At 35.9% G+C, this 14,307-nt stretch overlaps 2 protein-coding genes across 2 annotated transcripts in view; one reads left to right on the top strand and one right to left on the bottom strand.

The window, feature by feature from the left end:
* ZNF804B (zinc finger protein 804B) overlaps positions 1–14,307 on the top strand; it is a 524,794-nt gene that overhangs the window by 36,408 nt on the left and 474,079 nt on the right. The window lies entirely within an intron of this gene.
* On the bottom strand, positions 2,035–2,793 carry TEX47 (testis expressed 47). Its single transcript, XM_065938747.1, has one exon. It carries the CDS (start codon positions 2,791–2,793, stop codon positions 2,035–2,037), a length of 759 nt encoding a protein of 252 aa, XP_065794819.1.

Below are 14,307 nucleotides of genomic sequence, written 5' to 3' on the forward strand. Positions count from 1 at the left end.
ATTCTTTCTTAATCGGAAGAGGTTTTTCTCTAAATATAGTTTTTGTAATTAAATTTAAATGAAAGAAACTTCAAGTTCAGCTTAAAGTGAAAAATGCCATCCTTTTTCTAAATCTATTTTACTAAATTAAAAAATAAGAATGATCTTTCCTGAAATTTGATTCTGATATGGAACAAATTATATTTTCTGCATATGACAAATCTGAGGTGAGTACTGAAATGGCTTTTTCCCCAAAAAGTGACTGAAATAAACAGTAAGCTAAAATGATATAACCGTATTTCCTCTATTCAGTCCAAAGTCTGTTTCATAGGATATTGAAGCAATCTGGGAATAAATATCATTGAAGTAGTAAGACATTTATGTTGTTTAATTGCTTAAACTAGAAAATTTTAAATAGTGCAAAAAAGCATTAACCTTAGTAAAGGAAGGGGGAGAGCAACTTGAAATAAGTTGTATAGGAACTGCATATAATTAACTGCTATCCATGGAGAAGGAAATGGCAATCCACTCCATCATTCTTGTCTGGAAGATCCCATTGACAAAGGAGCTTGGTGGGCTGCAGTCCATTGGGTTGCAAAAGAGTTGGACACAACTTAGCAAATAGAAACAAAGAAAACAAGCTTGAACCTAACAAAACCCCTTAACCCTTTGTTGTCTAATTTGTAGTTTGACTTGGGGTTTTGGTTCCAGTTGCCAATACATATTTATTAACTTTCTGACTGTCCCATAATTACACAAAATTCCTGGGCTTTTCATTTGAGCTATATTAAACAAGTATGTTGACCCTTCTCCAGCTACAATGAAGTTACAATCAATGCTTTAAAAAATTGTTTTGAACTTAGTTAATGGGGACTTCCCCAGTGGCTCTGGGGTAAAGAATCTGCCTGCCAACGTAGAAGACAAGGGTTTGATCCCTGGTCCTGGAAGATCCCACGTGGCACAGGGCAACTAAGCCTGTGTACCAGAACTATGGAGCCCACACTCTACAGCCCAGGAACCACAGCTGCGGAAACTCCCATGCGCTAGAGCCTGTGCTCTGCAAAAAGAGAGGCTTCCACCATGAGAAGCCTGCATATTACAACCAGAGAGTAGCCCCCACTCAGCACAACTAGAGAAAAGCCTGAGCAGCTATGAAGACCCAACACAGCCAGAAATAAATAATTAATTTGAAAATTAATTGCTATCTAGGAATTAAATGGAAAAATAGCCAATTTGTTTATCTTACAAAGACTTTCCAAGGGAGGACTCATCCTCACATATCCCTGTCATAAGTGTCTGTCCTGTGAATGGTGCTCAGTAAATGGTTTGCATGAAAGAATTCAGGGCTTTCTGACAGGGTATTTTCTGGTCATTTCAAAAAACTATTGTGTTCTTTAGCTTTATAATCGCCTCAATATTCTTTATTATGTCATCTAGAATATGAAAGTTTGAAACTATTTTGAAAGTTTAGGTTTTGTTTTCTGAGTTCAGGGATCATACTTATAGAGATTACTCCCTCACTTGTGCTGTTACAGTCTTTCCTACATACTGCTACTGCAATAACAATCACATATCATATCATAAACCATATTTAGTTTTACACATATTTGCCTCCAACTTTAGGTTGCAATCAACTGAAGGGTTGTATTTTTCCCTGAAATAGTATACTCTTAGAACACATTACTATATGGTGACAGCTTCTCATTGATGGTTGAGAGAATGAATGAGAATCTGAATCTAGTGTTTGTCCTCTTTCATCTCTGTTTTTCATTAAAAAATTAAGTTTTTCCATCAAAATGATATAAGCCTCTGAGAAACTTATAACCTTCATAAAACCCATCACCTTTGAAAATAATGTGTTGAATTTAATATTAGACCAGATAAATTTTCAAGTTTAAGTAAACATATTTTTAAAAGATTAATCTATTACCTTTGTGTAGATATTCATGTTGTTTCTTTTTTAAGGAGAGAGCTTTAGGCATATTTTCCTTTTATTTAAGTAGCATACATTCCTTAAGAGATTTGACCACATTGACCACATCATCTCTCTTCATCCTAGAAACGGGAAGGAGCGGGCCATACCACCTCAGAATCCAATGTGACATGTATGGGTTTGTTGTACATGTTTATAAAACCTTCTGGGTCCATTAATTCTGCAGAGTTGCACAAGTACTTTATTATTTGTTCTGGGAGGAGTAATTCAGGTGCAGCTTGGTGCAAACTGTCGCCTGGTCCTTTAGGACTCAATTTCACAGTCTTAAAAAGGTGAAGTGCTAGTTTGTGTGTTTGGATGAGAAATTCCGTCATGACCTCTTGTAGGGACTGTGTCTGTGTCACATCTTCTAGATACATGACCGGCGCTTTTACTACTGAAACATGCCACTGCATAAACAGCCTTGTTGGGATATTGTGGGACATGACTATAATCTTCATTCCTTGGATAAAAAATTCCATTTCATCCTTTTTATGGCTCAGGTAATCTAAAAGAATTTGGTAAAAAGTACCACTGGAGGACTCCAGGATATGCAGAATGGACGTAGGATATATGAGCAATAATCCTGTCACTGCTTCTCCTATGTGTCGTTTCAAAATTGACTGAAACAATTGTTCGTAGTAGTCAGCAATATCTTTTTTTTCTATGTTTGCTGTTATCCTGGCCACTAGGAACATCCTATGAAGAAGGAATTTCTTTAGTTGTAGTCTTTGCTTTTCTTCCTGAAACTGCAAGTAATTGCTACGTGGAACTTGTGGCATTAGAGTTTCCAGTGGCAAATTCTTTTTGTTGGCCTTTCGGGGATGGGCTCCAAAGGACATGATGAGTCTTATTTATTCTGCCAGATGATACCAGTTTTTAGCTTATTAAAAGAGTTACATTACCAGGCTACTTCTTTGGTGATAAACTCATTTTTGTTTCTTGTGACCAAAAAAAAAAAAAAAAAAGCTTAGTTGTTCAAATGCTTCCAAGTGTTATCAATAAATAGTGTCTTTGGATTAAAACAGACTGTTGAAACAAGAATAATATAGAATTTTGTTTTAAAATTTACAATGAGATAACTAACACATATCCTAGGAAGAAACTTTCCAACAAACTGGGTGGTAGGAAGAAGATAGAGCTTAATCTAGAATAAGTTCACTGTGTCGTTGTTTATATTAATATTTTTTTTTTAATTTATAGAATTTTTTTCTCCCCATCTTGAGCCATATATACACACACACAAAGATGAATGTACTAACAGTAGCCTTGGCATTACATTAAAATGTCTTTTCATTTATGTAATGGTAAATACAGATTCTTTTTGGTCAAAATTTTTAAAGGATATCTTTTATGACAATTCCTCAATTTATACATTTAACTGATCAATAAATTTTTAAAAATCTGGGGATCTCTTAATTACTAATTGGCTTCTTTAACCTTTACTCAGTACAGTGAAAGTTAATAGTATTGCTTGGATAATTAGAGTGAACTTTTGAAGTAAGTAGTTTGGGTTCTTTTTTATTTAAACTCGTATCAATAGACGTCAGAAATGGCTCTTTTTCTTTTGTTGTTGTTGTAGGGGTGAGATAAAAAATTCTGTTACTTTTGACTTAGTCTTCTTACCAATCTTTTTCTCTTCCCTGCATGTCAACTTAACATTTCGTTTTTCCTTCAAGTGCCTCTCCCTTTTACCTGTCCTCGAGGTCCCACTGGTCCTCCATCACTCTTACAACTGCCAGTATCTTGGGTGCTCTCAGGTGTCCTGTGTTCTATTCTGGTTTCCATGGTGCCCTGGGAAATCAAAATGTCAATGGTATTAAAGGGCCAAAGTACCCTGGCAACTCAGCTAGGTGGTGGACCTGGAAATCCCAGACATTTTCTCTTCTTTTTGTCCACAATTTATAGAAGAGGAAACCAAAGCATGGATTAGTTATGTACCTTGCATGCAGTTAGCTGAACTTGATTTCTACACGGAATATCAGATTATAGAATTTTGTTTTAAAATTTCTTTCTAACCTTTCACTTTAGAACACTCTAGATTCCTTCTGCTATTTTTCTCAGCGTGCACCTTTATGCTCTGGAACCAAATGTTTCTGAAGAAACAATCTCCCAATGTCCTCTTGTCTTTGTAAGACAAGTAGAACAGATTAAATAGCGTTAATTGGTTATTACAAGAACATCTGTGCTCTGCTTTGTAGTTTCAGTCGCGTCTGACTCTGCAACCCCGTGGACTGTAGCCCCCCAGGCTCCTCTGTCCATGGGGATTCTCCAGGCAAGAATACTGGAGAGGGTTGCCATACCCTCCCTCAGGGGTCTTCCCAACCCAGGGATCAAACTCAAGTCTCCCCCATCACAGACAGATTCTTTACCGTCTGAGCTACTAGGGAATCCCCCCTAATAGCATACACTGAATTAAAAGTGAACGCTTCTTTCATTTAAATTTGATACCTAAAATTTAAATGCTACCTTCTGAAAAACTGATAATGTAATTTTCCTTGAGAGATAGAGAGAGCTGTATCATGAACTATATTTCCTTTCTTCTTCGACTGTCAGGAAACCTAGAGACCAATCTCTGGCTTCCCAGAGTGATGAGGATTGACGCTGACTTTCAAAGCAGAATGATGTTCCCACCCCTACTTATCTCCTATTCATGGTCTAGCTTTTATTTTTATTTTATGTAACCCTCACTCTTTTAAATTTATTGTTTTAATTTACAAAATTTCTTTTAGATGATTCGAGTCTGTTGTGAAAGAAAGTCAGGCTATAAAAAAATAATAAAATATAGACTATCCAACTATTGGGATGCTACTCAGGATTTTAGACAGCTTTGAATGTGATTCATGGAGAGTTTTCATTTTGTTCATTTGTAACAAGTATAACTAGAGCTGCCAATTTTTTGCTTTGACAATTGGCAAATTCCTTTTGGCAAGTTTGATTTCACTTTTGTGTGGGTGTAAGACGCAGAATATAGTTTATTTTTAAATGAGTACTGCCAATTAGCTTTTTTTTTTTTTCTCTAAGCAATCTTTTACCTCCCTTTTATTCTTCCTGCCATTGGTCTTTATTTATTTCATTAGCATGGTTACCATTTCTTCAATATCTTTTTTGGTTTATGACTAAATCTTGGCATATACTTCTTATTTCAGAGGCACAGGTCTCTGAAAACTGTAAGAACCACTCCATTCTGTCTGCTCCCCAACCCAAGCACACATGTTCCTTCTCTGTCCATCAATCACACATATTAATAATTTTCATCTCTAGCTGAAAATTTAGAGCTCCCTGCATATCTTCTTTCAGAACCCACATACCACTGTTACTCCCCTGCCCTCTTTCCCACAGCTGTGTGATGAGCTCAGTCATTCAGTGCCCAACTCTCTGTGCCCCCAGGGATTGTAGCCCGCCAGGCTCCTCTGTTCAAGAGATTCTCCAGGCAAGAATACAGGAGTTGCCATGTCCTCTTCGAGGGGATCTTCTCAACCCTGGGATCCAACCCAGGTCTCCCACATTGCAGGTGGATTCTTTACCATCTGAACCACCAGGGAAGCCCCCAAGAACATCTAATTTTGCCAAGAATTTATAGAAGAGGAAACTAAGGTATGGGGTATGCAAGTACCTTGCACACAATTTAAACGTGCTCTCAACAGCCTCCCTAATCTGTATACCTGAGGTAAAGAGAAGGTGAATTATTCTGTCTTTTCATGATCAGAGGGTCATTCTTTGCTCTTCTATGACATGAAAGTTCCACTGCGAATGGAAGTTAGCATATGGTTTTAATAAAGTAAAGTTAAAGGAAAACTATATTATTCCTGTGATCCAAAAAATTGATGTACTGCCTTTAATTTCTCACTCATTTTGGATTTATCTACACCTTTGATGCACCAGATAATATAATTTGCACTGTAAGAATCACAAATGTGGAAAGCACCTGGTTGCTAATTTTAGGGGTTTAGAGTCCATTGTGGTGGGAGATGTCTATGAAAAACATAATAAAACCAGACAAATGTTTGTGCTTTGGAACACCAAGGTAGAAAGTTGGCTGGGATATCTTAGAAAGTTTAATGAGAGAGTTCATATTTGGGCATGGCCTTCAGGGAAACAACTGGGGAGTGGCTTTGTGTAAGCTTTTTTAATTCATTACTTTATTTATTTTTTTAAATGTTAAATATGAGTTTATTTTTTTCCATTTATTTTTATTTGTTGGGGGCTAATTACTTTACAATATTGTAGAGAACAGCATTGAATTCATTACATTAGAATGTCAGGATTAGCTGAACTTGATTTCTACCTGGAATATCCGATCCCACTCTAACCTTTCACTTGTGCTCTTGTACTTGGGAAACACTCTAAATGCCTTCTACCGTTTCTCTCAGTGTGTTGATCCATCTATACATTTAGTGTAAGAGAATCAATGGTCATAAAAATGGCTAACAACTTGGGTAGAACTTTTCACTAAGCATTTTATTATTATTTATTTAGTTGAAGTATAGTTAATTTGGGCTTTCCAGGTGGCACTGTGGTAAAGAATCTTCCTGCGAATTCGGGAGACATGGGTTCAGTCCCTGGCTTGGGAAGATCCTCTGGAGTAAGAAATGGCAACCCACTCCAGTATTCTTGCCTGGAAAATTCTATGGACAAAGTAGCCTGTAAGGCTACAGTCCATTGGGGTTGCAAAGAGCTGAACAAGACTGAGCAAACATCCGTGTGGTACATAGTTGATTTATTTTTGCAGTACTTCAGGTATATATAAGTTATTAAGTAGACAAAGCATACTTGATTTAGCAGAGCAAACCAGAGTAAGCTTAGTTCCCAAGAAAATATTTAGGTGTTTTAAGATTTACCAAAAAAAAAAGTAAAACTAGTTTAATTCTCGAGTGTATTTTTCTCTTGGCAAAAACATTATGGAACAGTTTGGTAATTATTTATCAAGGAGATTCAGGCTAGAAATACTTTGTTATTTAGCACAAGCATTTAACAGATGTCTAGTCTTTGTAGAAAAATATTCCAGACAGTGTGGACGTATTCTTGTGAGTCAGATATTGTACCTGCACATGAAAAACTCAATCCTCTTATTGGAGCTTAAAGTCTACACAATTACATTTAATACAGGGCTGGAGAGAAGAAATACTACAGTAAAGACAAACAATGAACATGAAAACACAAATGCCAGAACAATTAAATGTTGCTGGAAGAATAAGCAAAGCCAGGCATGCAAAAAGATGTGATTTGTATGTCTGGTGGGTGGTGGTAGAGCAGAGATGGGGGTCAGGGAGGGTTTGGAAAAGACTGTAAGCTTGAAGCATAGAGAGCAGAATACATACATTCACTTCATTAAGAAAATGAGAATAGTCTGGCTTGGCTAGAGTAGTTGTCAACCACAGAATCTGCAGGTTTGTTAAATTGTTGATTCCTGGTCTCTAGCCCTAAAAGGTGTGAGTTAGTCTACTTAAAGTGAGGTCCATTTAAAGTGAGGTCTGCTAAAAGTAAAGTGACTTTTGGACAGATTCTCCCAATAGCTCTGTCTATTTCACTTTAAGGCAGAATGGTCTGGCTTGTGGTGATTTAAACCTTAGTTATTAGAATCATCTTGTGGAGAACTTTTTTTTATTCTAAGCTTGTCTACATTATTGTTCTGTTTAGAAAAAGAAATTAACACTAAAAAAAAAAGACTGTAGTGATGATTTGATGAAAGATAATGCATGTTTTGTTCTGCTTGTTACTCTGGGATAGGCTCACTTATCAGCCCACTGATGGATAGAATTTGTAAAATGTTGGATCCTGAATCAGGATCTTATTTAATTAATGTAGAATGGAACTCTATATATTTGCAAAAGCCTCTCCTGGAGGAGATTTGCTGGCATAGACTTGAGGGTAAGCAGAAGAAGGGAGTGGAAAACAAGAAAGGAAGTTGCATCCAGTGTTTGGAGAACCCGGATACATGCTCAGAGGTAGGAGAGAATAATTGAGCACATATAATCCTAGCTGTGTCTTAGAAAGTTGCCTGTGAAGTACAGAGGAATTAGAGGTGGGGGATACTGGAGGCAGCCAGAGCACTTTTCAGATTCTGCAGTTGGCAAATTAGTGCCCTTACTGTCTGCCAGTTGACAACTTCGGTTTAGCTTTTCTGGAAAGCAATTTGATGGTATAGATCACAAGCTTAAAAACTCATACTCTTTGATTAAGTCTTCCAGATACATGTCATAAAGAAATAAAGAAATAAAATTGACAAAGATTTTAATGTAAAGATGGTTATTATGGAACTAAAAGAAAATTTTGAAAATTGAATAGATGTATTAATTATGGATTACTATGGTGCCGTGAAACCATTTCTGAAGAATATTTTAAATGAAGGGAAAATGGCATTCTCTAAAGTAGATAATATAATATACAAAATTATATGTACTATGTGATCCTAACTTTAGTTTAAAATATAGGAACCAGAGTAGAGAGAAATCTAGCCAAATGTTAAAATTAGTGGAATTTGGTGGCAATATTTGCATTGTATATTCATAATATTCTAAGCTTGTCTACATTATTGTTCTGTTTAGAAAAAGAAATTAACACTAAAAAAAAAAAAGACTGTAGTGATTCGATGAAAGGTAATGTATATTTTGTTCTGCTTGTGATTCTGGGATAGGCTCACTTATCAGCCCACTGATGGATAGAATTTGTAAAATGTTGGATCCTGAATCAGGCTCAACAAGGGGTGTTTGGGCCTAATGACTGAGTCAAGATAGGAAGACATAGAGATGAAAGGTGGAGTAGTTATCAAGACACAGTGCAGGAGTCCAGAAAAACCTTACATGAAGTGAAATGTTTGCATAACTAACCTAAGGCATACTACTGAGAGAAAGGTAGGACTTTAAAAATTTTAGCCCAGTTTGGACAGTTGGAATCTCAACTAAAGGAATTGCTGAGATGGAGGAAATATGCATGTCATCACCAAGGTTTTCATGACTTAGTTGGACTTGAGATGTGAGAGATGCAAGGATATAAATATGCTCTGTGGGTTTGAATGTCAGTAACTACAAAGTCTATGTTTTGTTTTTGTTTTTTTTAATAGAGATGGAGGATAAAGGAGAAAACCTAGATGTTGGAAGAAAAATAGTTTGTATGTATTATGTTGAAATGGAGTTGTCATAGAAAGGTGCATGTATAAATGCAATTAGGGTCTGGAGAAATGGAGAAGTCTGGATTGTGATGCAAATTAGATAGTCTTCTGCTTTGAGGGAAGAGTTGAAACCATGGGAACCAAGATGACTGTGAGATAATGAAAGGAAATGAGACAGTGTAGGTGGAGAAGAGAACCATGTAAACCTAATTTTAAGAAGTGGGCAAATGGGACTCAGTGAAAGAGGTGGCGGAGCATTACAGGTGCGGAACAAAGGAAACACGGGGCCATGAAGGTCAATATAAGAGAGAGGTATAAAAGGAGATGGTAGAGTAAAATTCTAGAGAGGTCAAAAAACTTGAGGACTGAGGTGACCTACTAATGTTCAATTACAGGTTTCCTGGAGCCTTGAAAAAATAGTAAAGTGACTGAGAGAAACCAGTTTGCAATTGATCAGTTAGTCAATGTGGTCAAAGAGTAGACTACTCTTCAAAACATTTGGCGGTAAAGAATGAAAGTATCTGATAGTAAATTATAGAGGAGGAAGATTATAGGGTAATTATGCTTCAGTGATCCTAGGTTTTTCTCTATTAAAAACTAAAATGCTGTGTTTTACTAAATTGCTGTTGTGTCCAGCCAGTAAAGTGGAGCCTGAGAATGGAATCCATGTGTCGTGTGCTTTGAAAATATTTTAGGATCATCCCTTCTATACAGAGATGTTGGAGACTGCTAATAAAACTAAACTCTGAGCTTTGTTGCTTTTCCTCCAAGATTTATTTTCTGGTTATTTGACTTTTGGAAGAACTCCAAAGATATATGGCTTACTTAAACTTGCCGTGCGCTCTATGTCATGTGACATCAACACAACAAACCACAATTTAGTTTTACAAAAATCTCTGAATAATGGATCTTTGAGTATCAAAAATATATGAGCATCTTTCTGTATATAAAGATAATTATGATTCACTTCAGTTTAGTTTCTCAGTCATGTCCAACTCTTTGTGACCCCGTTGACTTCAGCTCGCCAGGCTTCCCTGTCCATCACCAACTTCCAGAGCCTACTCAATCTCGTGTCCATTGCGTCAGTGATGCCATCCGACCATCTCCTCTGCTGTCCCCTTCTTCTCTCACCTTCAATCTTTCCCAGCATCAGGGCCTTCCAATGAGTCGGTTCTTCACATCAGATAGCCAAAGTATTGGATATAATTATGATTGGAATAATCTTTATAATTTCAGTACAAATATTTACTCTGGTCTATATATTATATTTACTAGAACACAGCATCAATAAGGTAATGTCTACTTTGGTTCTTGCTTTTGGTTTAACTCTGATCAATGTGCTGTGGGGAATGAACAAAATGAACTCTAAACAAAGTTTAGAGTTGAGAAGGAATTTACAGTTGCTGACATAACAAATTCCTCTTGCTGTTAAGGAAGACACAGGACAAAAAGGCTAATTAGTAATATGGCACTTCAGTTGCTTATCTTATAGGAAGGATGACAAGAACACGTGTACATGAAATACTGAAAGAGGGAAATGATATTTCTTCCTAGAGTACTTTTGAGGAAATGTGATAGATGTTTCAATGAGTAAAGTGGTGCTAGAGCTATTCAAGAAAGTTACAGGAATCTGAATTTAGTGATGCTCAATAGAGAACCATTACATATTTTTACACAGGGAAATAATATGTGGGTGCCACATTTAATGGTATAAATAACTGTATTCAAGATGTTTGGAAAGGCACAATTTCAGAGTCAGAAATACCTGCTAAAATATTGTTGTATTCCATAAATGTAATGAAGATTTAGGCTACAATGATACTTTTAAAGGGAGCATTTAAAAAAGCATTTCTTTTTAAAGGGAAAGTATTATTATATCATGTCTAAGTAATCATATATTTTTAAGTAACCAGAGAAACAATGTAAATAGTAAAAGAAAGAATAGTGAAATATTTTTATAAAAATTGGCTGTCCTAGACATGTAAATGGATTTTTGTTAATTTAGCCAACAAATCTTTATTATTGTGCAACCTTTTCAGCCTATGCTGAATTCAAAGCTCTTTTGCTCATTCTAACTCAGGAAAATATCATATTTCTTCAGAAACATACAAACAATAGCAGTTTTGGACATTTCAGAGCCTTATGGGATACTAAATATCATTGTTTTAATACATGTGATTATAAATGCCACTTTATTTGTGAAGTGAGTTACAGAAAATGAAAGTTTACTAAGGTGACTACTTTGGAGGACAAATTCCCAGAGTCTTCAGTAATATGACAGTGGGGGCAGTGTAGGCATCTGGTCCTCCATCACCATTTTTCAGTGTTGGCATCTGCTGGAGATGCATAAGAGCCATTTTGGTCCATGCCTCACATGTCACTATGCTTCCTTGTTTCTACGACAGAGACCTCTCAGCTATATATATGCCACTGTTGGCCTTATAGAAAAACCATTTCAGTATGGGTACTTATTCTTAGAGGGATCCTAGGCAAATCTATCCTGGACTTGGTGTATTGTTGTATGCTGAAATATTGATACATAATTATATTGTGCCTCTTTCAGCCTTGAGAGGTTCTGAGACTTAACATTTTGTAAGATATTGGCTGAACCTAGAAGGTCTTAACTCCTCACCCAATAGGATCTAGTTAGTAGAAATAATTATGACTTTTGTGTGATTATTTTGTATTCTTGTAAAACTTTTCAATTGGCTATGCCATTTTTGTTCAGTTGTGATATACTCAGAAAAATCCAGCTATCGTTATAAGATGCCTAAAAACATAACTATAAACACAAAACTCTCAGAATCATATCGCAAATTTTAGGATCAAATATTGAGGCCCTTTGGATCACCTACTCCTTAGAATTATCAACTCTTTTGGCCAAACAACTTGTTGTTTGTGTTATTATTGCTATGATTATACCTGTTTACAATGATAATTTTTATTAAATTTTATTTTAAAGTCTGCACTTTTTGGTTTTGACCTGATGAGAAGGGTAAATTTGTTTTTATCATAAACAGAGCTAAAGGTAAAAGATTACTTTCATATCTGGCAGTTTTATGGAGTCTTTCACAAGGTAGAGAAATAGCCTGCCTAGTCATTGCTTGACAAGTTAAATCTCTATTTATTTTGTAAAATATTACACCTAATTACCATGGACCCATATTCAATTACCATGGACCCATATCTCATTTGTGTGTGTGTGTGTGTGTGTGTGTGTGTGTGTGTGTGTGTGTGTGACTTTTCAGTAAGACAGCACTATAGTAAAAATAAAACATACTTTTAAGCTTCATCTCTTGACTAAAGGCTCACAGGACTGTGAGGAGTGATATTTAATGAGTTTCCAGATGTGAAGACAAGTAGTGTGATGTGTATTCAGTGATCATCCTTAGTTGTTAGAATTTGCTTTCAGTGATATATTTAAGGATCAGAATAGCCTTAGATTTTTTATAAGGTCATTCTCTAAGATCTGTGTCTCATAAAAGAAGAAAAATTGTTCTAGGTCATGTTCTTATTGTATCAAAAAAATACTGGCTAGTACATATCCTCTTTGCCTTTAACAAACTGAATTAAAGAAATTTAAAAATGTAATAGCCTTTTGGAATGAAGACAACTTTACACTTATAAGGTATACTTTAAAAAAGTGGATCTTTAGAATAAAAATCTTTTCAGAGAAAACTAGAGTGTACTCATGCTCTGCAAAATTTTAAAATTAAAATGATCAGATTGTGATTGCTATTTTCTACTTATTTGTTTTGAGTGGCATACTTTTACTATCATCCTTTGTAGTTAGGCCATTTTTCTGCAATGAAATAGAAAGGGAAAAAAAAGAAGCTTACGCTATGAAAAGTTAAAAAAGAGATTTGTATTGGTAGGGGTGATGGTAAAGTGGAAAAAAAAAAGTTTCAACCACATCGTACAGGGAGCTAGATTAAATCTTGAATGCTTTGTGTTTTGTGAGAAGGAAAGAGCCATCCTCTGAATACTAGATAACATCTGAGTGGAGAGAGTGTTGCTACGGCAGTATCTGGGAAATACAATCAGGGTGTCTGAAGCCAGCATCTATTTATCTTAAATTAATCATTTTTCCAAGTAGGCAGATGATAATCCTGGTGCTGGATGCCAGTGTCTTTTTATTCATGACACAGATAAAATGGGAGCTCTTTTTAGATTGGTGAGAACTATATAAGGATTTCCAGCTGTAACTCTTCTGCAAGATCATGAACTGATTTTTTTTTTTTACTTTCTGACATTCTTTTGGCATTGAGAATCAGTAAATACTTGTTTCTAGAATAACTTCTTGAGCACAACTAAGTCTATTGTACCATTTTGCCTTCAGGAGATTATAAACAAGGTATTCTAAATATGAGGAGGCAGCATTTTTTTCTCCTTCACTTTTAAATTCTATAGTCAATGGTGCTCCTATAGCTGAAATGAAAATAACTTCACTGAGGTGCTAGGTTCTCCAGGTGTTGGGACTCTGCTGTCAGTGGGAGCTATAGGGTGAGTGGTAGCGTGGTGACCTTGATGCAGCTGACCTCCTATGCCCATGTGACACCACACTGTGGGCCAAGCAATTGAGCTTGCACTTTAAACTCTCTTTTCCAAAGAAGTAGACTGGAGAAGTGATCTGATTCTTTAGAAATAAATAATAAATTTTTAAGAAGTAGAACTTACTTCCTAAGCTTTGTCAGTTAGACATTATATTATCGACTTGCCTGGGTTAGAAAAAAAGATAGCAAAAAGACAGCAAAATTTCTTTGCCCCTAAACTGACCAGCTTACCAGCAATTTAACCACCTTTTCACTCCTGCTTTCTCTACAAAATACATGTGCATACATACATATTCATCAGAAGAAAGACTTTATGCATTATGACTGCTTGGTGTGAGAGAGCTAACTTTTAATCAAATGTTATAGAATATATGCAAATGTAGGAATTGTAGTCCTAATGGAAAGAATCTAAAAATAATTCAGAACTGAATGAAGTGGTGACTCACACTGTTGGATTCAATTAAATATCATAGTTAATGGGATGAAAGTTAATCTAACTTAAAAATTTGGGAAGGATATGAGTAAATCTATAATATGGGCTATGTCACTTTCAAGACTTTTGAACTCAACTCTCATTAAATCCCTGTAATAGACCATCCTTCCCTTGATTGTGGCTCATTTGGTAAAGAATCTGCCTGCAATGCGGGAGACCTGGGTTCGATCCCTTGGTTCGATCCCTGGGTTGGGAAGAT

Source organism: Muntiacus reevesi, chromosome 6 (genome assembly GCF_963930625.1).
Source record: "Muntiacus reevesi chromosome 6, mMunRee1.1, whole genome shotgun sequence".
Classification (NCBI taxonomy): Eukaryota; Metazoa; Chordata; class Mammalia; order Artiodactyla; family Cervidae; genus Muntiacus; species Muntiacus reevesi.

Coding starts and splice junctions, on each gene's coding strand:
- TEX47 (XM_065938747.1), bottom strand. CDS start 2,793: ATGTCCTTTGGAGCCCATCCCCGAAAGGCCAACAAAAAGAATTTGCCA.